The sequence below is a fragment of the Corythoichthys intestinalis genome, chromosome 20 (genome assembly GCF_030265065.1).
Source record: "Corythoichthys intestinalis isolate RoL2023-P3 chromosome 20, ASM3026506v1, whole genome shotgun sequence".
Lineage (NCBI taxonomy): Eukaryota > Metazoa > Chordata > Actinopteri > Syngnathiformes > Syngnathidae > Corythoichthys > Corythoichthys intestinalis.
In genome coordinates, this window is record NC_080414.1 from 19539781 (window position 1) to 19565919 (window position 26139).

A 26139-nucleotide genomic window follows, 5' to 3' on the forward strand; every position below is an offset into this window, starting at 1 on the left:
TCTGTTTTCCACAATGCACTTGTGTGTTTAAGCGTCCCTCTGGTAACCGTGGCAACAAGTTTCACGAGATGAAAATGGAACACAGTAAAACGAAATATGCCTCCAATTATTTTAAAAAATATATTGTGACATTCGCATGGGTGTTAAGATAACTGTCATATTTATTTGTATTTTGGCGCACGTTGCCAATGTCGCTTGGCGATGACGTCGTAAAAACGCGACTTGTAGTTCCCTTGCACAGCGTGTTGAAAAGCGCTAATTCTTCGAATAAATATAGCGTTTTTTGCAGGTAACTACATGTTTTGTTTAGGTGAATTATTTTAGGGGTTCGTAACATTCCACAGAGAAAGGAGGACGCAGAAGAACCTTGGCTAGTACTAGCTAAGTTGCCCTTTCACGTGCTTGTTGGCTGCTAGCAGAATGAAACTCGAGTTGTCTCGGGTTCTCCAGGGAGGAAGCCGCCTAGGTGTCCTCAAGGGGCTCGGCAGGACAGGGCAGCACTCGCTGGAGGTACCGGGCTGTCTTTTGTACTCACGCTGCGGTACTGTTCCCCACCTGACCCAAGATACGCTTCACACCTTGGACAGGCTTCCATCTGTCACACAAGTCTCATTGGACCATTTGTAAGACATGCACATAAACCTTGGAGTTAGGGACATTATACTGTGAATTCATCATCCATCTTGATTTTCCTACAGAGCAGAGCACAAGGAAGTGTTGGAAGATTTCAAGGAAGGATTTAAGAAGTTTGCAGGTAATACTTAAAAGGGGCAGATTTTGTTTCAATGACTTTTATAAACATAGTATTGAATCAGCTGGTTCATCTGTGTATGCAAGTGGAGGTATGTGTTGTTAATGATAGTCCAGTTTTTCTTCTCATTTGCCAGGATTTTGTGTAATAACTAGTGTTCATACAGTGGTACCTCGACATACGATCCTTTCGAAATCTGACGTGAAATTTGACTCGTCATGTGTCTGGACCTGTGACGACATGCTCGAAATATGACTTTATGAGAGCATTGAAATTTCATTGTTTTCCCGCAAGACTGACGTTCGGCGGATTTTCTTGTGTGAGAAATCAACATGGGTCCCAAGAAGGTTAGTGCAGGTGGTGAAAAAAAAAAGATGACGGTTTGCATTGAAATTAAGATGGAAATGATAGAAATATATGAATGTGGTGTGCGCGTCAGTCAACTGGCTCGACAATACGGCCAGAATATGTCTACGATCTCAACGGTCCTCCTCCTTTCGTTCGCCAATCTTTATAAGTTTAGGTGACAGTTAGTATTATGGTAACATCGGCAAGGAATTTGCCACCTTTGTCAGGTTTTTATCATTCATTTCAGAACTTGTGCAACGCAGCTTGGCTACTGTCCACCGTAGCTGACGCCAACAACAACATGAAAAGAGAAAAACTTTTCCGCACCCCACTCACTCTGTCATCAGTCACACGGCGTGTACAGGAACAGCATGCAAAACACAACCGCCACATTAAACCTGATTCGTTACATTATCATTATTATTATTCTGATTTGTATTTATAATTTATTTGTTTTGCTATTTGTAATAGTCCCAACAGTATTTTTTTAAGGATTTAGCGGAGGTTTTGGGGCTATGGAACAAATTAATTATAATAGGAATATGTCGCTCGACATACAACCATATCGACCAAGTTCTGGAACGAATTAAATTTGTATGTAGAGGTACGACTGTATTCGGGAATGAGCTATCTTGAATTGGAGGCACATTTTCTATTTTGAAAGAGAGGCAAGTTTTGACATGTTATTGTACACTTACTACACATAGTAAGTGTGCATCATTACACAAAATCTATTGCACTAAAAAACTTAAGCGTGAAAACATTATCATACTCATGAGTCATCTGTATCCCCACATTGACATGATCATGTCAGTATTATCATATACATAAGATTTTACATACACTATCTCCCTTGAGAAGTCCCATCATTGCAACTGTCAGTTTCTATCCCTCCCATGTAAATATGAAGCGTGTTCTGTATGATGCTATCAGAAAAAAAATGCAAACCCTTAAAAAAGGAGAACATGAATCTTGTGTCAACTGTAATTTCTTATTTGTCCGCGTGTGCATCAGTCATGTCAGAATAATTCTATCTGAAAAGTTGCTGTGCTGCTGTAAAGTGATAGCAAACGTCACAGGTGAAAGATGGACACGTTTGATACAAAAGGAAACTTAATTTTGACGAATAACTTGGTAATGCTGTAAAACAGTAGTTCTGTATGGCATTACCAATTCTTTTGAAACCAAACTTGTGTAGTTTATAAATTGGTTAGCAAGTGTCATGTTGCAGAAGTTAAAATGAACATGATTTGTCCTTGAACTTGGAGGCCGAGTAGCTCCTACATTGAGAACCTCTACTGCAAATTACCATTACAAATCTCATTAGCGTGTGTACTGTGAATTATTTATAGAAATGCCCCACAACATTGACCTCATTCAACATTGCTTTATGAAGGTAAACGCGCTTGCGAGCTTTTGCCTCCTGAGGCGACTGAAATGGAATTGTTGGTGTTGCTTTTTATAAGGACATGAAGGGATTATTACGTTTCTGTGATATTTTTCCCCCTCTGAATTTATGAGTCATTTTTATTTTGCTGGCCTTTTGTCCTCCGCAGGTCTTCATGACACAGTGTTGTTTTGCTCGCTGCATGACCCCGCAAGCCGCAGCCCCACCGGCTACACAACCAACAAGGTTAGAAGGTCTCCCTTTTTATTTTATTTTCTCTTATTCATTCATTGCTGCAAATTCATGTGTCTGGTTCAGCTTCCGATTGTTCCTTTTGGAACAGATTTAAATAGATGTAACCAAAAATAATTCATACTTTAGTATGTAATAGAGGAAACAACAAATTAAAATTTGCTTGGTCAAATGCATCAACATTAGTTTTTGTTTTTTTTTTCAGAATAAATCCATATTGCATGTCTCAAAATCTGTGTTTTGTAAAAATCTTTTTTAATAAATGTGTTCTTAATGCGTGCTTGTCATTTAACAATGATTAAATTAAATTGATTACGTATGTATTTAATGACTGTTTTTGACTATTTTATCAAATCAACAACGTGAACATTATTGTTTAAGCTTTTTTCTAGATTTTCAAAAATATTTTTTCGTATAATTTTTTGTAAGATAACTTCATAAATGAATAAAACATTAATCGAACCAAAATTCAAAACATTTCAATTAATAAAAAAATAATAGAAATACACTCTGGCTATAGCTCCTAATTAACAACAGCTTGATTTTTAAAAAATATCATATTATTTAAATGAATACCTTATCAAGGGTTAAATGTATTTTAAGACTGGTGTATTTAACAATATTGGTATCATTTTTTATTGGTCAAATATTATTTTATCAATAAGAATTTCCAACATTTGAATTTATGTGTATAGTGCTTTGGTGTATTGACTTAAAACTGAAATAGTTTCTGTTGCATTAATAACACAAAACGTGTATCTCAATTCGTCATTCCTCATTGAATTGAATGGAAATGCCATCAATCTGTTTCAGCGACTCAAAAAAAACACCACTAAATTTTGTTGTTGTTTTTAGCTGCCATTTTAAGTTTCGTCTTCGTCTTACAGACTTTTGGCAAAAATACTTTATAGTCTTAGTCATATTTTAGTCATTTCAAAATGTGTTCGTCTTCGTCTAGTCATAGTCAACGAAAATTCTGACAAATTTCCTCTAGTTTTAGTCAAAAATTCTTAAAATGTTTTCGTTTATAGACTTCAAAAGTTTTTGTCAATGAATAAATAAATAATAAATACAAGTTTTCCAACAATTTCAAATGAACATGACAGACGAGCACATAACTATAGTCTACAACATTTTCATGATGATATTACACACTGAGCAGGAAAACAGCACATTATTTGCAATTAATTAAACTCAACTGGATGCCACGAGCTGTATGTAAAATTTTTCCAAAAAGTTTAAGAAGACACAAGTCACCGCTAAATGTTAATGCTAGCGCAAACGCAATGCTAACGCTACAAGTTAGTTTAGTGTGTGATGATCACTCAGCACAGACCATTAAAGGCTAAAGAAACATGGCAAAGCCAAGATAAGAACTCAAAACTTACAAGAAGCACCTGACAAATGTGTTTCACAAAAGGTGCCTGAAATGGGCACAGGCTCCTTTGAGTAAGCGTGTGTGTGAGTTTTGAGTGACATGACCAAACACTGCTAAATGCGTGCTAACTACACACACAATAAGAAAATATCTCACATTGTGAACTTATGACGGAAACTGTGCCGAATTTTCTCCTTCTCGTGTCGTCAGACAACAACTGGCATCCATTTTGTAATGTTTTAGTCTCCTAAGACACATTTTCAGCGCGTCATTGTGACATCATTGTCTTGAAAAAATTGTTCGTTGATGAAATATTTGCGTTTTCGTGATTGTTGACGACAACAAGACTGGTAAGATGACTAATAACTAGGGCTGTCAAAATTATCGCGTTAACGGGCGGTAATTGATTTTTTAAATTAATCGCGTTAAAATATTTGACGCATTTAACGCACATGCCCCGCTCAAACAGATTAAAATGACAGCACAGTGTCATGTCCATTTGTTACTTGTGTTTTTTGGTGTTTTGTCACCCTCTACTGGCGCTTCGGTGCAACTGATTTTATGGGTTTCAGCACCATGAGCATTGTGTAATTATTGACATCAACAATGGCGAGCTACTGGCTTATTTTTTGTTTGAAAATTTTACAAATTTCATTAAAACGAAAAAAATTAAGAGGGGTTTTGATATAAAATTTCTATAACTTGTACTAACATTTATCTTTTAAGAACTACAAGTCTTTCTATCCATGGATCACTTTAACAAAATGTTAATAATTTTAAAGCCATCTTGTTGATTTGTTATAATAAACAAATACAGTACTTATGTACAGTATGTTGAATGTATATATCCGTCTTGTGTCTTATCTTTCCATTCCAACAATAATTTACAGAAAAATATGGCATATTTTATAGATGGTTTGAATTGCGATTAATTGCAATTAATTCATTTTTAAGCTGTGATTAACACGATTAAAAATTTTAATAGTTTGACAGCCCTACTTATAACATTTAAAAGTTAAAAAAAATACAAACACACAGTAACTAAATATGTTAATACATGAATCAGAGTGTGTAGCTTGATAATTCCATGGACATTGTGACGCTCATTAGACCGTGTCCGTGTGGGGAAGTGGCGGGCGTATCGAGCTGACGGCATCCAAGTTCATGGACCTGCAGAAGCTGGTTCGGCCCGACTGCTACGTGAGCATGGCCGACGGCGAGACCTGGCAAGACAACACCTCCCGCAAACGGGTCCGCAAGTCAGTAGAGCGGACCCTCGCCCACTTGGACGAGTGCCTGCTTGTGCACCAAAAGTCGCAGGTGCAGCACAGTTGTAATTTTAAAGCCATTTTCCCCTTAGGAGCGTTAACAAATTATGTTCTATTTTGAACACGTAATGAACTATCGCCAGGAGCTGAAGGCAGCGGTGCTGTTTGGTGCGGTGGAGGGCGGCGATGTCCTGGAGGAAAGGGTGCGCTCGGCTAGAGAGACAGCCAAACGGCCTGTGGCGGGTTTCTGCCTGGACGGCCTCCAGATGGGCCGCATGGACGGCGCCTTGAGGGTTCAGCTTATCGGCGCCGTCACCAAGGAGCTGCCTGAGGACAAGCCCAGGTTAGCCAAGCTGGTTTTCTCATAGGTGGAATGCATATATAAATTGTAATAAGAGGAGAGGTTAGAGTTGATAGTCAGCATAGTAGACTAACTGTTTGATATACAGTATAGATTAAAGGTCGACCGATATGGGATTTTCAAATGCCGATGCTAAAACCGATACCTAAAAAAAAAAACACTTTCAACCAATTGCAGATATCCAAAGCCGATTTTGTAAGCCGATACTTTTTTTTTTTTTTAAAGCGTGTAGATTATGATAGGCAATTAAAAAAAAAAAAAACGCTTCACAAGCTTCAAATTTACAATGACGAGATGAAAGAACGCAGCAATTTTTATGATTATGCACACTCTGCAAGAAAAGTACATTATTTTCAAATAATTAAACCCACCAAGACGTCACGATGAGATGTAAACAAGTGAGCGTTTAAGAGGATGCTCGCTATGCTAAAGCTAATGCTCATGCTAATGCTACGAGTTAGATTTAGAGTGTAAGGATCACTCAATTAACACCTTAAAGGACTAAAGCAACATTGCATAGTCGCTCATGCAAGATTTAAAAAAAAAAAAAAAAAATCTAACAATATTTACAAAATAGGCAAGCCTGAAGCTTCCTGCAGCAGGGTCCTTCCGGGGTCTTATCGTCAGTCAGCGGCGGCCACAGTTCCCCACACAGATGCCTGATCAAAATCTTCTTTTATCGGCTTTTTTTTTTTTTTTAAGTCCAAATATCGGCCTGGTTTATCGGCCGGCCGATATATCGGTCGACCTCTAGTATAGATACAGTGCTTTATAAGCCTGGCGCACCACCAGGACTTTCTGTGCCTTTTTGTAAGACTACTTTAAATATTGTTAATGCTTTCACTTCCATTGACAGGAATAGACATTAAATCTGTTTGAACGGGTTCAAACACCGTTCAGTGAAGTTTCACTGCCATTGACGGCTATACACGTCCGATCCAATTTGACTGCGGGGCTGGCAGTGATCAAACAATGTGGTCAAATATTGAAAAGATAAAACTAAAAGTCAACCGATATGTCGGCCAGCCCATATGTAGCCAATATAACAAGATAACTGTTATGTTGACTGTTAGGGTGAGGATCTTTGTTAATTATGATTTTGCACCAACTAGTGGCAAGTGTGAAATTAACTTCTAATATATACATATCATAATGAGTGTTTCAGTTGCCTTTCATAAACATGCTTTAAAAAAAGGAAAAAAAAGTACATCAGCTTACAAAATCAGCCTTAGACATCGGCAATCGGCTAAATTAATAAACAAAAAACCGGTATCAGTAACGGCGTTTTAAAAATCCGATAGTGGTCAACTTCTAGAAAGAGCAATTGCAGTTATATCCTATTTATATTTGTTTATTCCGTGTTAGAAACGTGATTCACGGCTCCTCCACCCAATAAATTACCCTACTTTATGGATGGCTAGTGAAAGCCTCTCTACAGCATTCTCTCCACAGACTTTCATTAGCACGGCGTGATTGACAGCACAGCACAATTATGTCTTAACATCAGAGGCATTTACGGTACATACAAACCTGTGGGTTTAGTGAGTTTTCCCTGGTTTGTGTCAGCCAGTTGTTTCATGTGACTTCTGTGTTTTGAGAGTTAAGGGCTATTTTGCTTCTTCTAAGAGTGGCGTTAATAATCCAATATGACAGTCTCCACGCCAATCAATTACTCCCCTGCCACTCTTGCAATCAGTCAGCGTACAGTACATCAAAAGCGCCAACATAATGAACCCCAACAAAAGAGGTCTCCATGTAAGACCCATCTGTTTCCCCTAGTCTCAAGGGGGGATTCTCAGGAATACAAAGTCAGCTAAGTTTTTTTTTTTTTTTTAAACTGTGATGTAAGCAAGAGACCCCTCTTGAAGTTCAGAGAGATACCTGCGCTACGGCCGCCGCGCATAGTCTGCCTCGAATGCTAAATTGTCCTCGACCTTGACGCCTGCAGCCGGTTATCTGCCAGGCCAGAGAGAGAGAGAGAGTACAGACAGAACACACTTCTGCTGACAGAGTGGAGAGAAGTGCTGCTCCTAGGTTTATATGCTGCAAATGCAATGTGGGCAGGGGAAAAAAAGTGAATTAACTGCGAGTAATGCCAGAAAATGACATTTTCATCATATAGGAGCAACCTGAGAATGCAAAGTTGAAGAGTATACAAGTAGATGTATCATTGGAATTAACGATACAGTGTGGCAAATAAGTATTTAGTCAACCACCAATTGTGGAAGTTCTCGTACTTGAAAAGATTAGAGAGGCCTGTAATTGTCAACGCGGGTAAACTTCAACCATGAGCGACTGACTGTGGGGAAAAAAACAGAAATTCACATTGTTTGATTTTTAGAGAATTAATTTCCAAATTAGAGTGGAAAATAAGTATTTGGTCACCTACAAACAAGCAAGATTTCTGGCTGTCAAAGAGGTCTAACTTCTTCTAACAAGGTCTAACGAGGCTCCACTCGTTACCTGTATTAATGGCACCTGTTTTAACTCATTATCGGTATAAAAGACACCTGTCCACAATCTCAGTCAGTCACACTCCAAACTCCACTATGGTCAAGACCAAAGAGCTGTCGAAGGACACCAGAGACAAAATTTTAGACCTGCACCAGGCTGGGAAGACTGAATCTGCAATAGGTAAAACGCTTGGTGTAAAAAAATCAACTGTGGGAGCATTTATTAGAAAATGGAAGACATACAAGACCACTGATAATCTCCCTCGATCTGGGGCTCCATGCAAGATCTCACCCCGTGGCGTCAAAATGATAACAAGAACGGTGAGCAAAAATCCCAGAACCACACGGGGGGACCTAGTGAATGACCTACAGAGAGCTGGGACCACAGTAACAAAGGCTACTATCAGTAACATAATGCGCCGCCAGGGACTCAAATCCTGCACTGCCAGACGTGTCCCCCAGCTGAAGAAAGTACACGTCCAGGCCCGTCTGCGGTTCGCTGGAGAGCATTTGGATGATCCAGAAGAGAACTGGGAGAATGTGTTATGGTCAGATGAAACCGAAATAGAACTTTTTGGTAGAAACACAGGTTCTCTTGTTTGGAGGAGAAAGAATACTGAATTGCATCCGAAGAACACCATACCCACTGTGAAGCATGGGGGTGGAGGGGCTGTTTTTCTGCAAAGGGACAAGAACGACTGATCTGTGTAAAGGAAAGAATGAATGGGGTCATGTATCGAGAGATTTTGAGTGAAAATCTCCTTCTATCAGCTTGGGCATTGAAGATGAGACGTGGCTGGGTCTTTCAACATGACAATGATCCCAAACACACAGCCAGGGAAACAAAGGAGTGGCTTCTTAGGAGGCATTTCAAGTTCCTGGAGTGGCCTAGCCAGTCTCCAGATCTCAACCCCATTGAAAATCTGTGGAGGGAGTTGAAAGTCCGTGTTGCCCAACGACTGCCCCAAAACATCACTGCTCTAGAGGAGATCTGCTTGGAGGAATGGGCCAAAATACTAGCAACAATGTGTGAAAAGCTTGTGAAGAGTTACAGAAAACGTTTGGCCTCCGTTATTGCCAACAAAGGGTACATAACAAAGTATTGAGATGAACTTTTGGTATTGACCAAATACTTATTTTCCACCATGATTTGCAAATACATTCTTTAAAAATCGAACAATGTGATTTTCTGTTTTTTTTCTTCAACATTCTTTCTCTCATGGTTGAGGTTTATCCATGATGACAATTACAGGCCTCTTTAATATTTTCAAGTGGTTGACTAAATACTTATTTGCCCCACTGTATATAATATCTTATAAGTAGATATCATTTTTTTTAAACAGATACCTGTATCGATAACTTCCTGCTCCTCCAGGCCGAAACCGATACGATAACCGATAATACATAATAATTTTTAAATATATACAGTGTTCTCCCCCACTGTATTTCCCTGAGTTTTTGAACACCGGGAGGTAAAAAAAACAAAACAAAACAACTATTGATGGATTCAACATAGACTTGCCTTTTACCTAACCAGATTTTGCATGATGACAAGAACATCATAACGAACAAAAACAAGAACAGTCTTGACTTAAAATAAAGTGTTCATATTTATTTTTTCAAAACAATATAATTTGAGTCAATCACAATCAATCAGTCAATATCATTGGAGATGTGTTCCCCTGAACAATGAGCACTGAACTAAAACATAAACCCAACAAGTATTGTGCTTTGTCATCAGATAAAAACATTTGGTGCAACAGGAGAGGAGACTGTTGTGGTATTGGTCCATGAAACAACTTTCTTAACCTGGCAATTATAAGACAGCAAGCCTATCAATAACCAAAAGGCCTCTCAATAACTTGTAAAAATAACACTGTAAAATGCAAACATTTGCTAATTGCCATGGTAAGGTCCATCACTCAATGATGGAAAAATAAGGCCTCTAGAACAGTAACAAAACTTTACATTAGCCAAGGCAAGGATTCAAGTAAAGAAATACGTAGGTAAATGTCTGTATAAATTCAACTGAAACAAAAAGCGCATTAGGACTCTTCACAGTATCAAAAAGTGAATAACTACTAAGGCACTGAAACAGGTAATTTAGTGAAAGCGCATTCCTCATTATCAAAAATATGGTAGAACTAAAAGGATTAATGGCTTGCCTTTTAATAATCCATCTAAACGGCAGCAAGTGAACCCATTTTCAATAAAGCATGAGGTTTCTTCTCTGCACAGTACAAAATCCCTGTCCAACCACTGTGCCATCTTACCAAGCATGCTGACAGGACCAACATTACATGTCCATATCCCCGTGGAGAAACTTACAGTGGGGCAAATAAGTATATAGTCAACCACTAATTGTGCAAATTCTCCCACTTGAAAATATTAGAGAGGCCTGTAATTGTCAACATGGGTAAACCTCAACCATGAGAAACAGAATGTGGAAAAAAAAAACAGAAAATCACATTGTTTGATTTTTTTTTTTTAAAGAATTTATTTGCAAATCATGGTGGAAAATAAGTATTTAGTCAATACCAAAAGTTCATCTCAATACTTTATTATGTACCCTTTGTTGCCAATAACGGAGGCCAAACGTTTTCTGTAACTCTTCACAAGCTTTTCACACACTGTTGCTGGTATTTTGGCCCATTCCTCCAAGCAGATCTCCTCTTGAGCAGTGATGTTTTGGGGCTGTCATTGGGCAGCACAACAGCAAAATTAAAAAAAAAAAAAAATGTTATCATCATAGTTGTCCTAATTTCATGAGAAAAAACGTGTTTCTGAGAGTTAAGTGGAAATATTACGATTATATTTTTATTAGGTAGTAAAATACTTTTACAAAATTTGTTGTAAATGTTTAATAGAACAATTTAGAAAACATCAAAATAGAATGATATTTTATCAGTGCGCAAAAAAATAGTCGAAAAGAAACTGTGGAAAAATAATGTTGACTTTTAACGAGTTTTCAAATCATTTTTTGTTGTTCTTTTAGGGAAAAGAGTAGCTGAAACAAAAATAATGTACAAAATAATTTGGGGAGTTTACGGAGAAAAATGTATATATTTTTTAGGGCTGTCAAAATTATCGCGTTAACGTGCGGTAATTAATTTTTTTCATTAATCACGTTAAAATATTTGACGCAATTAACGCACATGTCCCGCTCAGAAAGTATTCTGCCTTTTGGTAAGTTTTACAGCAAGGCTTTTTGCGCTGTCCAACAGCGAACTCTTGTGGTCGCTTTGCGACATGGTTTATTATTTTCTTCTTTTCTTTCTTCATAATGGCTGCACGACGTCTCGGGCTGATAATGTTGTGCTTATATGATCCTTGGACAAGATTTGTCCGTAAGTATGGTTGTTGTAAAGAATGTACATATTATGTTAGTGAGCGAAATGTTATATTTTTTGTATGAGACGCTTTTTGTTTGTTTAGTGAACCTGTATAGCGTGCTAAGCTAACGTTGTTGCTAATGCAATGCTTGTGTACTTTTATTTTGTAGTTTTACGACGGTCTAAAGAGGACAATGGTTTGAGGCAATTTTATTAATAAATCAGATGAAAAAGGAAGAAGTCTAATTATTAAGGCGTCGTTCACTAGCTGTCTAGCTTTGGAAAAAGTAGACGCTTCGGAGTGAGGACAGCATAGACAGATTTAAATGACAGTAGAGTGAAATGCCCACTACAGTCCTTATGTACCGTATGTTGAATGTATATATCCATCTTGTGTCTTATCTTTCCATTCCAACAATTTATTTTACAGAATATATATATAATTTACAGAAAAATATGGCATATTTTATAGATGGTTTGAATTGCGTTAATTGCGATTAATTACGATTAATTAATTTTTAAGCTGTAATTAACTCGATTAAAAATTGTAATCGTTTGACAGCCCTAATATTTTTTTCAAATAGCTAGAAAAAAATGACCAATTTACAAAAATAAAGCTGTAATATTTTGTAAACATGACTGATTCAAACATATTAATCTGCTAATGCTATGAAAAAACATAGTGCTAAATTATTTTTGAAAAGGTTTGTAAATATAATGATAATAAAGAATAAAGATGGATACATTTTTCTAAAAATATTTTTATGATAACACAAAACCAAACCCACAAAACCATATTTATCATCCGGTTCTTCGACTCCAGACTTGTGCAGGGTGTGGGCCGACCTGATGAAGTACTGGCATGTGTGGAGGCCGGCGTGGACCTCTTTGAAGGTTTCTTCCCCTTTCTGGTCACGGAGCGAGGCTGTGCCCTGTGCTTCCGCTTTGACACTGCTATTGACCCTGAGAGTTGTGATGCAACTCCCCCTTCAGGTAGGAAGACTTCCTTTTCATGGTATGCTTTGTGATTCAATTTAACACTTTTCAATAATATGTTTTAATAAAGTGCTGTGCCATATTATCGTGTCTATTTTTCTATTAAAAAGCATTCGTCAGTTTGCTTGTTCTGGTTTTCACCGGATAATGACAGACAAACACATCCGCCACGCTGCAGACTCCACATTTTAGTGGCAAAATGACCCTTTTATTTTCCTCTGGCGGTGTGACCTGCTTTGCTAAAATATCAGCCCCCCTCACCGGCACTCTCTTCACACACAAACACATAAGCACTGGATCCAAAATAGAGGACAAAAGGTTAAAAGCAAATCTGTGACATTTGTAATTTTGCACTTCTGACAAACCTACTTTTTATTTTTGTACCTGCAAAAGAGATGAAGCAAGTAAAAAAGAAAGGTTTGCGTGTGAACGATTGCATGTATGAACGGAGGCAATTAAAGGAACTAACCGCTGCTTTTTCTTGCCTGGTGGTAAAACCTGAGGCGTCCGTTTACTTATTCATTTACTTAATTAGATTGCGTCTGATAGTCTGTTTTTGTACAGTAACAGTCAAAAGTTTTACAAAAGCCCAATTTTTCTAGTTTTATTATTACCTTGAAATTCATGCGGTTCAATGTCTCATTACACTGTGGAATTTAAGCATGGAATTAATAATGCAAATTCAATTCAGTTGTATAATTTGGAAATTAAAAAAAAAGTCTATGTGCACTCATTTGCTGCCAAGCTCTCCCAGTCAAAATGGAATGGATGTCTATTGCTGTCAATTAGTTAAAGTTGAGTAACCATACATGTTTTTAAAAAGCCTGGTAAATTTTACTAAAGATCCTGGATCCAAAACGAGGTGTTAACAAATCATGGTACGTGCTGTTGTTTGGTTAGCACTTAAATCTGAAATGAAATAGTGAAATATATGAACTTTTGATGAAAGTCAAAATGCATTGTAAGTCTATTGCTGTCAATGGCGGCCAATGAGTTTGAGTAACATTACTAGAGCTGTCCTGACTAGTCGACGTCATCGATGACGGAAATCCGTCGACGAGCACAACATCCCGTCGACGGGTAATGAAGGGTTAAAAAAATATATGCGTTGAAAGTTCAGAATGTCGTACGCAAGCGGGAAAGCAGCACAAAGCCAAAAAAGCGCACCAGTGTCCTAAACATTGACTTATTTCAAAGAAAAGAAGGAGGGTACGCTGCTGTGTCCTGTCTCTTCAATGCCAAGCTTGACTGCACATCAGTGAATGAACATCTACGCTGTCACCCAGTTATAATTTTCGAAGAGGACAGGAGTAAGTCCATCCATCTAACTAACTAACGACATGTTTTTTTGAAGTTGCTAAGCCTGACGCGATATGCAATGAGTCCATTTAGCGCACGCTAAATAAAAATGAGGTCGGTAATTTTCACGGCTGCGTTTTATCACTGTGCGCGTGCATACACTTGTGCGTGCGTGCTGATGGCATATGAGACTCCAGTTCCTTTCTCTCATCAACACGCTGTAGAATTAAAGTTCAGACATACAAAATAAGAAAACACATCTACTGTATATTAAACACTGTAAACGTTGCTGTAAACTGTAATGCATTGCTACATTGAGGTGAATGGGGGAAAAAAATACAACCTACTTTAGACTGCTATAAAACGTTGGCAGTCTTCTCCAAAACACAAATTTGCAGTTAAAAGGTGACACTTCAAACATGAAAAATCGCTGGTTAACAGCATTTGGAAATGTAAAAACGAAAAAAAAAAAAAAAATCTATTACTGACACCACAAGCAATGACAAAAAGTGCTTTTTTTTTTGCGGAGTGTAAAGCTTAAGTTAGCTGTTCAGCGAATGTACTTCTGGTGAACATTTCAAAATAAAAGCATGTCATGTTCGTCATATAAATAATGATTTCTGTGGCCTATACTACGAAGCCGGTTTTCTGGCTTAGCAGGGTAACTTCGAGAGTAACTTTATCACGTGCGACGTAAATTCGCGGCTATACGAGACTACGAAAGGTGGATATGTTGGAACCGTGAAGTGTTGCCATGGCAACACACGCCACACGCCAAACCTGGTCGTGTCAGAGTTAGATCTTGCTTAACATCAGGATTCCAATTAACCACGCTCTATTTAAACAGCACTCCTCCGCGGACGTGTCCTCCTGACAATGACAGCGTACTTGGACGACCCATACGACATTGGCGCACGGATTGTGAGGGGCTCTCTCCATTGACCGCAGATCTCCGGAGGGCACGGGTATTTCGGGACCGCCAGAATCCGCTGGCGTACCCGGAAGATGTTCTCCATGAAAGATATAGATTTTCAGCTGAGGGAATTCTTTACCTGTGCCAACTGATCTAGGCAGACGTCACTAATGTAACCCACCGAGTCAGGCCCTCACAACCGCGCAGATTGTGTGTGCCTGTCCGTGCGCTCTTTCGCCAGGGACAATATATGTATTCCATCGGTGATGCTGAATATCTGCGTAAGAACACTGTATGCCGTGCGATTCGGAGTGGGGTATGGAAACGCTTCAAATTGATGCATTTATAATAATCATAGAAATATGTAGACTATTTAAACATTGAGAAAACTTGTGTTTTTTTCTGCCAACTGGAGGAGATTAAATTAAATGTCAAATCCACTGATAGGACAGACGCACAAATATAAAAGATATAAATGTTTATTGAATATGCATCTTACAGTCTTGTTTAACTGTGAAAAATCGTTACAAAAGACAGGCTTTTATTTACGCAACAACGCATGGCATCCCCGCATTTCCTTCTTCTCCTGAGTCCTCACAAATATAACGTAATTTAAAAAAAATTTTTTTTTTTTGGGGTGTCGGGCTCGGGCCTGCAAGTCAAGTTTATTGATCGGACTCGGGTCGGGTCGGGCTGGATTTTTTTAGGCCCAAACTAAAAAAAAGAACATACGTATTCGTACAGTCAAGGGGACTAAACATACAATCATCCTGTTTCGTGTGGTGATGCGTGACAATTATTTCTTACTGTTAATGTACCAAATCTTATTTTATTGTCCTGACAGCAGGCTTTATTTCTTTTCATGGACATAAGTAAACTGGCATATTGACGCATTCACAAATCACACGATCTGTAAATTCGCTGTCAACAGACCCGTTGCGCTCTACTCGCCGAAGCGGTGTTGGATTTCGCGGTGAGGGTGGATTTTAATTTCTCATAATTCCGCATGATCATCGCGCATTCCTCCTCCGTGAAGTAAGGTGCCCGTGCCATCGTCACAAGTAGTATTTGATTCTGGTCACCGCCCCCTTTTATGTGAACGCGCAGTAACTCTGACTGGGTTGACACAGGTTTGACTAATCAACCTCATAATCAGCGTCGTAGCACCGATTGACCACAAACTAGACAACCAGGTTTTGTCAACTCTGGTTACCCGATGGTAAACTGGATTACTTCTGGGGAGGTTGAACTCGGTTCGTAGTATAGGCCACTGGAGTTGATCCCACATACTTCAGAATTGAGATTCTACTCTAAGAATACCTTTAAAACGACACCCTTTATGAAAAATCTGATTGGCAATGAATAATTACTATTACTATTGTATATAGTACTATACTATAATATTAATGCTAGGTGTTTTTTTTTAAGAATTGTTTTGAATCATGTTGGAAAGGCGAAGTCAGTGTTCTGAATCTGTTTACATTCCATACCTCTGCAGTCTGCACAAGTAAATGCTATCAGCATTTGAACTCATTGTTTATTTGTGATTTATTATTGTTATTTACGTGTTTATTTGTGCTTTAATAAAGAATTTAAGTTTTCCAAAATGTTTTTGTGAATTGATAAGTGTCAACAAAAATTTCATACTAAATTAGTAAAAAAAAAAAAATACAAAAAATTATTAGATTAGTCAACTAATCGTAAAAATAATCGGCTGACTAAACGGGATAAAATTAGTCGTTTGGGACAGCCCTAAACCTTACATGTTGTTTTTAAAACTATATGTTTCAGAAAAAAAAACCTTGATCTTAAATCAAGTGTGAAGAATATGTGGTTGGTCCTGATGTTTTGGTTAGTATCTAAATTTAAAGTAAAATTGTGAAAAATATGAGCTTGTGTTAAGTCATAATGCATTGGATGTCTGTTGTGGTCAATGGCAACTGATGGATTTGAGTAACCTTACATGCTGTTTTTAAAACCTGGAGAAATACAGAATGTATTAAAACAAAAAAATCATGGATCCTAAATCAAGTGTGAACAATTTGTGTTTGGTGCTGCTGTTTTGGTTAGCATTTTAATCTATATTAAAATTATGAAATATAAATTGGACGTCTAAGGCGGTCATCTCATGTTTTTTTTCAAGCTTGGAGATACAGTGTATACTTTACAGAAAACCCTGTTCTGTCATGTGCTGCTGTTATGGTTAGCGTTTGAATTTAAAAAGTTGGTAAAAATTTGAACTTTAGTGAAAGTCAATATGGACTGGAACATTAGAACACAAAATACAAAGTGCATTACAAAATAATGAGCCCGATATACAAATGTTCGGTGCTCGAGGTTAATCGTAGCTGATATTAATAGATTTCAGAGAGATGTACAGTATGGTAGCTGTACAAATAATAGATTGTAGATAATGATATTGAAATAAGATCAGCGCAAAGTTGAGAACGTCCACAGCTGACGATCCGTCGTCATCCTTTCATTTAAAAATAATTGGAGGGAGGAAAAAAACACCGACGGGAGCAAATCAATGGTAGGTTGCGCCGCTTGTCCTCTCAAGAGAGAAGCTTAACAAGTGTTATGACAAGGAGCCCGGCCGCTTCATTAAAAAAGTTGCGTTAAACTCACCCCCGTCGTGTCAAGACGGTGCTAATCGATTCAGTGTTGGCAAGTGGAGAGCAGGCCGGGTGGTGTTAAACAGGAAATCCCGGTCCCTCTCCGACCAATTACGAGCACCCGCCAGGGGCCTCGGGGTGCGGACCCTGTTTGACACAACGGAGTGTATGCTAATGGCCCTCCGCTTCCTCGATATCTTCTCAACTTGTCTTTTCATCATCGGTCCTCGCTCAACTCTATGTCGCTCTTGGTTTGTCGCGCTTTCAAGAGTGTCGGTGTCAGTGTTGGGCAAGATTTGGTGGTATATATAAAATGGATATACGGCCAGTAGGGGTGGGAATCTCGCGATACGATTTGCAATACAAGGCTCACGATAACGATGGATTCACACTATAGATATATAGCAATTATCGATACATGGGTCAGGAAATAATTCTATAATATGTTATTGTACAAGTAATAAACAGAAAAACAAGCTCTTCTGCTGTGATTTGTTATGAGTTTATCACTAGTAGACATCCAATTGATTTGAACTGGGAATGAATGAATTTTCATTCCCTGCCACCCTTCCCACTTCATGCGATTTGGAGGTTTGTGCCGGGAAATGGCAGCCAATGAGTTCATTTCAGGGCATTTCAGGTCATTTTCTGTTGATTTTTTTTTTTGGGTCAATTCGTATTGATTTGGGGGAATTTCTTAGTCACTTCCTGTTGAATTTAGGTTACAGAACAAGAAGTGACCCGGGAATGAATAAGCAGTGACTCCATCTCAACAGGAGGTGACCTGTAAATGCCATAAAATGGAAAAAAAAAAGTGACTTGTAAATGCCCCGAAATCGGAAAGACTGGCTGCGAATGCTTTGGTTTCGAAGTAAAGAACGTTCCTAGTCTAAATGGATTGGGCATCTAGCACTGCCAATAGTCCCCATTAAGTTACAGGGTACCCGCGGGGTCTTAAAAACTAGGAAAAGTCTTAAATTTGATAACCATAAATTAAGGCCTTGAAAACTTGTAAATTTTGTTTACAAGTCTTAAATTTCATTCTAAAAATGTCTTAATTTTCCCGTCTTATCTGCGTGATAGAGTTAATAACTGTATAATAAGTAAACTAACAAAAAGGTGACATTATTTTGGTGCAGGAAACGTAGAGCAAGTCGTATTTCCGCAGGCGAGTAAGAGCGCATGTATTGTAAACACGAAGAAAGACGTAATTGTGCACACCAAGACGTGCGCACGCGCACACATAAGGAAGAGCCGTTTGCTCCCATGAAGAAGTCACACATCCGAGTGAGAGGGGAAAGAGCTGCAATCCTGCGCGCACATTTGTTGCTTGTGAAGCATCGACAGAGGCAATACGTGTATATAACACCGTTTGTACTTTTTATTTTGCCTTTTAAATTGCAGTCGATAACAATCTGTCTTATGCTGTTATTCTTAGTTATTCTGACAGATTCTTATTTCATCAGATCATTATTTCATAAATGTATGCCAGAATAGGTGCGAGATTGGTCTTAAATTTCATTGGATGTGGTCGTGAAAATGTCTTAAAAAGTCTTAAATTTAAATGGAAAAATAATCGGGGAACCCTGCGTTAACAAAGACTCTATTCTAGTGGAAGATTTTGGTGGCCACTTGTTGGTTCTTTTGTTTTTTTTTTTAAAACTATGTTTCAATTCCTGGCAGGAGCATATCGATAACCTTTTGGGATACAAAGTATCATGATATATCACCATTTTGATATTTTGCCACACTCCTAACGGCCAGAACGGAAATCTATTCACGTGTTTGTTCTTGCAAAAATGCTCTGAGATGCCACGTTTGGCACTCTTTATTTCTTGCTTTTGATCTTGGTTTCTGTTTTTCTTTTTTCTTTTAGCATTTAATGTTAGTGATACATTTTTATTTCATTTTTTACCTTTTTTTGTTTTAAACATTTTAAAGCAGTTTATTTGTAAGATTAATGGTGTATGAGTTTGACATGATATTAAACTTTTTTGACCTGATAGTTTGTGTCATAAATGTGTACATACCATTTGTTTAAGTGCCAATTATTGTTTGCATAAAAATTGTCCAAATCTTCTTTTTGGCTGCTTAACAGTGAATATTCAGTCTATCGATGTCAATGGCAGCCAATGAGTTAAAGGGCCTTCTCTATTTTAAAAAAAATGTATAATATGTATTTTAATTCTGTAGTATTTCGGTCACATTAATATTGAAAAGGTTATGAAATGATTTATCGCACAATGAGCTGGCATTTGAGCAGCCTGCATTGTATCCAGGAAACTGAATCGAGAAACTCTTAATCGACTGTAAGTGCGGAATCTATTCGCCCAATGTTAATTGTCAGCTGTTGATATCCGCCTGCATCACGACTCAGTGCCATTTTTCTTCTAATTTCGTCACGCTTGACTCCTTATACCTGGCTCGCGTTGCACGAAAGACAAGTAAAAGAAAGTTTTAGGTAGAACAGTGGCATGGTATTGATAAAAATAAATAAAAAAGACTCATGAGTCAGCAACTCCTGACTTTTGGTCACACTAAATAATGCTGCCGCTGCTTCTACTTTAAATCAGTTAGGTTATATCAATAGTGGCTTTAAATTATTCACATCCACGTTTATATTACACTGAGCTATAAAAATAGGTGGCTGAGACTTTTTGGGCCTGGATTTCACACTGCGAGTTCAATTTCCACTTACTGTACATTTTAAGTTACATATCTGATAGGAGTGTTTGAATAATACAAATTTTTAACATCACTTCAACTTGACAGCAAACATATCTTGTCACTTCAACCTTGCAGTGTGAATCTGAATCCAGTCTTAGTCATCCAGTTATCTGGTGCTTTCTGATGGTGTGTCAACCTCGAATGCATCATTTCCGTTTCAAATAAACCGCTTGTGTCGGCGGACGTGTTGCTTTTTCTACACATCGTCTGCCTGCGAGAGATAAAACAAGTCAAGCGACTATCGGCTGAACCTGTAAAATCCATATCGACACCATCGGGCAGTGACACCATTGGAGCTATTTTGAGCTCCGATTAGAGCGTGTTGCCGTATCGTGCGTTTAAAGGAGCTTAAGGAAATCAGGCATCTTTCAAAATCCTATCTTGATGTCATCATTTTTCTGAACAATACCAGTGTTTTTATTTTGTATTTTAAAATGTCGCTCGAATGGATGTTGTGGCTCAATTAGCACCTATTCCAAAACTAAGGCGCTAACCAAAACGGCAGTTTCAGCTGATTTAAAAATAACTTTGAAAAAATATAGCATATAATGAATAAATAAATGGATTTAAGAAAGAAACTAATTACTAGGGCTGCAGCTATTGAATATTTTTGTAATCATGTATTGTACTGAAAATTCTATCGATTAATCGAGAAATAGGATAAAACATTTTTTTTTAGGTAAAGAACAATTGTAAATATACATGAGAAAACAAGACATTTCACCTAATATTGAACCATTTTATTTTAGATGCATATTGCTGAAAATAGCCAACAATTGCATTTCAGATGTGACTAGTAAAAAACATTCACTGCTTTCACTCCCCCAAAAATTCTGATCTTATTAAAAAAAAAATAATAATAATAATAATTCTTATTTCTTACCTAAAAATGTAATTACGCTTGATAACACGCATCACTTAAAAGTTAGTAGTAAGTTAGTATGACACCTGCTGTATTGGAGCACATTAGGCACCAGTGCAACATGGTGTTTTATCCATCAGTGACTACTGAGCTAAAATTGACGGTTAGCTTTATTATGTTTTATTTTACACCCTCATCACTCTACAGCACTGTGTTTTTACAGAATAAACAAAGCCTGTTTGAAAGACACGATAGTCACGTATCGACAGTAGTCATAATGGAGACCTAGCCCTCCGCAGGGCTAACGTAACGCTAGCAAGGTACAGTAACGTTAATGTTATTTATTTGCTGTACGTTAACTGAAACCTTTTTACATTGTCCCGAGTATCACTCCTCTGCTCTTGAAGTAAACGTGGTGCCTTCAGTGGAGCGAGGACTAGGCGGGCGGGTCATGAAGTGGCGCCCGGCCCGAGGTCGGGGGCCAGTCATCGGTCATGGGGTCCAGCCGGGGGTGTGGAAGCGTGGGCGGGTAGCTGGGGCCCGGCGAGGGTAGTGTTTTGCAAACGCTGTCTTACAGTGAATACATGAAACAGTGTTCGCCTTGGTCTCCAGCTTGAAATGCTCCAACACTTTTGACATTTTCAGCTTTTTTTTTTTTTTTTTTTTTTTTGGGTGCCTTTCTCGTCGCTTTCGTCGGCTTCTTCGTCATTACTTTTATAGTCATTCGTGGTTGAAATTAAATAAATCTGCTGCCTCTCCCTTCTTCCTATACGCACGTGACGTCAGCGCGTTGTGCCGCATTAATAGTAGTTCGGGCAAAACATCATGCTTGGAGCTGGCAAAATTAAATTATTCCTCAAGGTGGAGAAAATGCCTCGATCACTTTTTAAAATCAAGTTACTCGAATTATTCGAATAATCGTTTCAGCTCTACTAATTACCACAAAAAAATCTAAACCTTACAAAATAAACACCCGTTAGACCAGAGGTGTCAAACTCATTTTGGTTCACGGACCACATTTATGGCAATTAAATATCACATGGACCGGACTAGTTTATTTTGCGCCAAATAAGTTAAATCACTTGCGTTCATTCGCCCCTCCCAGTCAAATGGATTTGACGTTGAGCGCTTTCAATAGCACTGGAAGATGAGCATTCACAGTTAGTCCTTCCAGTATAATTAAATTGGACATCTGTCGTTGTCAGTGGCAGGCAATGAGTTAATTTTGCGTCACTTCAATGTTTCCTGTTGATTTTCCGGGCATTTCTGAGCTGCTTCTTATTTAATTTAGGGCAATTCCACAACTGCCTGATGGTTTGAGTGCATTTTTGGGTCACTTCCTTGTTAACTCATTGGCTTCCATTGACTGTGCTATACGTCCAGTTCATTTTGACTGGGAGGGGCAAATGACCAACTGTAACTGCGGAAATGAAAGTGAGCCAAGTTGCGTAGAGCATGCACTCGATCACATAAATCACAAATCTATGGTTCTACGACGGCAATGTCAAAACCTTGTGATTTTGTATGTACAGTATGAACACCATGGCAGTCCATTTGTGGCCCGTGGGCTGTACATTTGACACCTGTTAGACCTATATTTGATTTAATACAGTATTTTCCCCTGAGTACTATACGAATTTTCCTTATTACTCTCTTCTCGAAAATTAAATACAAGGTAAAAGCATCCCTCTGCCAAATGAAGCAAATTCACACAACTCCTAGTCTGAAGTCACTCAACAGTAAGCAATTTCGTTATATTACCGTGTCGTGTAAAACAGATTGAATGATGGTGTTTTGGCTTTTTCTTTCACCGCCGGGGCTGACGGAGAGAGGTCGCGGTTCTGTAGATGTGTTGGGGAAATGAGTTTATGATGAGGATTAATGAGGTGTGCGTGTTTGAGCAGAGAACGTGGCGGAACACAACGGTGATCACAATCCCGACGATCCAACGCGTGTGACGCGTTTTGAGATGGATCTTAAAGACAAAAGGTAAGGGACAGAAAACATTATTGATGTTTGGTTATTACTGCAATAATTCTGATATCGTGACCTGGACTGACCAGGTACCGCGACGACTTTCGACCTCTTGTGGACGGTTGCGGCTGCTACTGCTGTAGGAACCACCGCAGGGCGTATGTGCATCACCTGCTGGCCACCAATGAGCTGCTAGCGGGGGTGTTGCTCATGCTCCACAACACGGCCCACTATTTGGCCTTCTTCATGGCCCTCCGAGATGCACTGGCCACCGATAAAGTGGACCTCCTGAAAAGGCGGATCCTGGGTCGGACGGAAGCTAATGCGTAAGATGGAATGGAATCAGATAGAAGAGATAGATTGAGCGTGGAGAAGAGGTTTGTGCGGACAATCAGCCCGCCTCTTTTGTCACGGATCAGCAGATTGCCTCTGCCGTGCCGAGGCAATCAAAAAGTTTATCTTCTTTGCTCTCTTCGAGGTCCAGATACAGCAACTTTGTCCTCATGTTCTCCACAGAACTAAAGAAAACCCATTGACATCTTTTGTTTTCGTGTATGGACTCTGCGAGGATGTGTGGTGGCGCTTTCTATCGACTGGCCTTGCTCCTTTCACATTGTGCGACACATTTAATGGAGCTCACATCTTCAAATAAAAGTTTGTACGGCTGTGCTTTGAGTCAAGTGGTTCAGAAAAAAATGGCAGTTTTATACAGTTATCACTTTTCTTCAGTGCTGGGTCAGTGGAGTACTGTGCAATCGATAAGCAGCATATGACCAATTTCCTGTGTGCGATCACTTTTTTTTCTCTGTCAAGATAGTGCAACAAATCCATAACCAAACCGTGAAACCTTTTTAAGATGTCTGGGCAAGAGCCAATGTGGGGGAAAACCCAGGAAATTTGGATGTTGAACCAGGAGTTTTCCATATTTTTCGTATAAAGGAGGTGAGTTACTCTAAAAGCTATTCATGCAAAATTATTGTCAACCATGAATTTTTAATAAGCCCCATTCACAGCGATGTCACTCAATTTCCGGATTACTTCCGGGTTAGTGATGGTAGTGTATCTTTAGTATTTCTTCAATGGTGATTGTGTGCTGTGCACTGCTCCACAGTCCAAAAAATTCATTTAAATTTGAAAACTACAAGTTAACATTAATACTTTTTTCCGTTTGTCTTGATAATTTTATGTCTTTAATTTCATGTTATAAACCAATCCTAGTGATGATATTGTCTGCCTGTGTGTACCACAGCCTTATTTTTGTTATCATTATTTTACAGTAGTAGAATAATGGAATAGTGATAGAATTAGGGATGTCCCAGATCCGATCAGATGATCGGGAATCGGGTGAAAAAGATCCGTTTAAAAAAATGTATTTATTTAAAATATTAAACCATTGGCTGCAATTGATGGTGATAGACGTCAGTGGCAGTGAAACATGGTCACTCAATGACAGCACCGTAGTGTTCTACTGACAGTCGCCTTTAAAACTGTGCATCCAGCTCTCTTCAGGTCATTGACCAGCTCCTGCCTTGTAGACCTAGGCTGAACCCTCACTTTTCTCATCATGAGCGATGCCCCATGAGGGGAGATTTTACATGGAGCCCCAGTCCGAGGTAGATAATCAGTCATGTGTAGCCTTTTGCATTTTCAAACAATTGCTACAACTGTTGATTTATTCTCATTAAGCTGCTTTCCAGTTGTCCCATAGCCTTTCCCGGGCTTTGTGGAGCTCAACAATTTTTTCTCTGGTGTCTTTCAAAAGCTCTCTAGTCTTGCCCATGGTAGCAGTTGGATTTTGACTGACTGTGGGGTAGAGCTGGGCGGTAAACCGAAAATTTACCGTCACCGAAATTCTTCACGATGACCGACGTAATTATGACCATGTCGGTAAATTCGGTAAATTAATAAAACAAGAAAATAGTCTTTTCATCCCGCTTTGACTCTGTTGTTCGTCTATGCTCATTCCCCTTTAAGAAAGCAGTGAATGTACTTACGTAGGGAGTCACGTGATCATCAGGAAGCCAATCAAACAGAAGCCCGGTAAGCTAACGCTAGCAGCTAATGCTACAAGCAAAACGTGATGGAGTGTGGCTTAAGGGAGGCTCGCCAAACTTTCACCCGACATTTAATAGACTCTTGGTGGCATCCAGACGGGCTTTCACCAGCTGTCCTCCCTTGTTCTCACAATTTCCGGAGATGGTGCTTTCAGTGCTTTCTACCGGTAGCCAGGCCACAGGCTAACGCTAGCCGCTAACGCTAGCGGCTAACGCTACAAATGAACGTGATGGAGTCGGATAGCTTGTCGAAACGGCTGAATTTAATGAGTGGATTGGGCATGGACTGCATCTAGCAATTACTATGTCGCGTTATTTTGTATCTGACTGTGTGTGATTTCTCTGATAGCTTTTGTGATGGTAAAGCATTCAGCATAAAGCACAAATGGCCCCAGCTATTTTTCTGTATGTGCTTAATTCTGTGTCATTATTGCTATCATAAAATCTTAAGTGTTTCATTTGCAGAAGATCAATATAGCTTTAATGTGTGTCTGTCTGTTTGGGGGTTCATGTATGTGTGCATTTATTAAAAAATGCACTGGGGGGGGAGACCCTGAAACCATAAAGTAAACACTTGTATTGAATAATTATGTCACAGCAGCCATTAACAATAAATTGTCGTTTTGAAGTGTACTGTTCGAGCTGCAAGTCATTTGTGTTACAATGACATGTTTGCACAGGCATATCGATTTTGACAATGTACATTGTTCAAGCCATACACTCTGTTATAAATGCTCATACTTGAATTCTTATTGTTTACAATTCATTTGTATAAACCTAATGTCTAGACTGCATGTACATTTGTTAAATATATCAAATTGAATGCTGGTAACTAAATCAACAAGAAACTGTTAATCTGTATTTCATGCATTGATTCAGATTTTCAAATTATATAACAGTCCGCTTGGACGACTTTATCGTCATTTATCGTTATCGAGATAAATCTGCTCCATTTATCGTGATACATGTTTAAGGCCATATTGCCCACCCCTACTGTGGGGTGCACAGGTGACAATAATGAGCTGAAACACGTGGTGGGTGGGTGGTTACTCATAGGGTTAATGTGGACTTTTTTTTAAGGTAGACTGACAACTCTTTGTGTGTCATAATTATTGCCAATTCTCAGGGGTACAAATACTTATGAACCAGAGTATATTACAAATAAATTA

At 38.7% G+C, this 26139-nt stretch overlaps 1 protein-coding gene across 2 annotated transcripts; it reads left to right on the forward strand.

Moving 5' to 3' along the window:
* The first annotated feature begins 105 nt into the window (after positions 1-105).
* Positions 106-25700, forward strand: qtrt2 (queuine tRNA-ribosyltransferase accessory subunit 2). 2 transcript variants are annotated; one of them, XM_057824296.1, is made up of 9 exons: positions 106-623; positions 699-754; positions 2656-2732; positions 5227-5436; positions 5528-5727; positions 12354-12523; positions 22847-22931; positions 23006-23293; positions 23433-23545. In XM_057824296.1, exons 1-8 carry the CDS (start codon positions 421-423, stop codon positions 23244-23246), a joined length of 1242 nt encoding a protein of 413 aa, XP_057680279.1. In that variant the 5' UTR covers positions 106-420; the 3' UTR covers positions 23247-23293; positions 23433-23545. The 2 variants fall into 2 exon arrangements, with proteins under 2 accessions (XP_057680279.1, XP_057680280.1); XM_057824297.1 differs by having other exon boundaries at positions 386-623; positions 23006-23242; positions 23433-25700.
* Positions 25701-26139: the final 439 nt, after the last annotated feature.

Bases quoted from the DNA above. Each gene is read 5' to 3' on its own strand.
- qtrt2 (XM_057824297.1), top strand. From the start codon at position 421: ATGAAACTCGAGTTGTCTCGGGTTCTCCAGGGAGGAAGCCGCCTAGGT. The intron at 755-2,655 runs GTAATACTTAAA...TGTCCTCCGCAG, and splicing joins AGGATTTAAGAAGTTTGCAG to GTCTTCATGACACAGTGTTG. The intron at 22,932-23,005 runs GTAAGGGACAGA...TGGACTGACCAG, and splicing joins ATGGATCTTAAAGACAAAAG to GTACCGCGACGACTTTCGAC.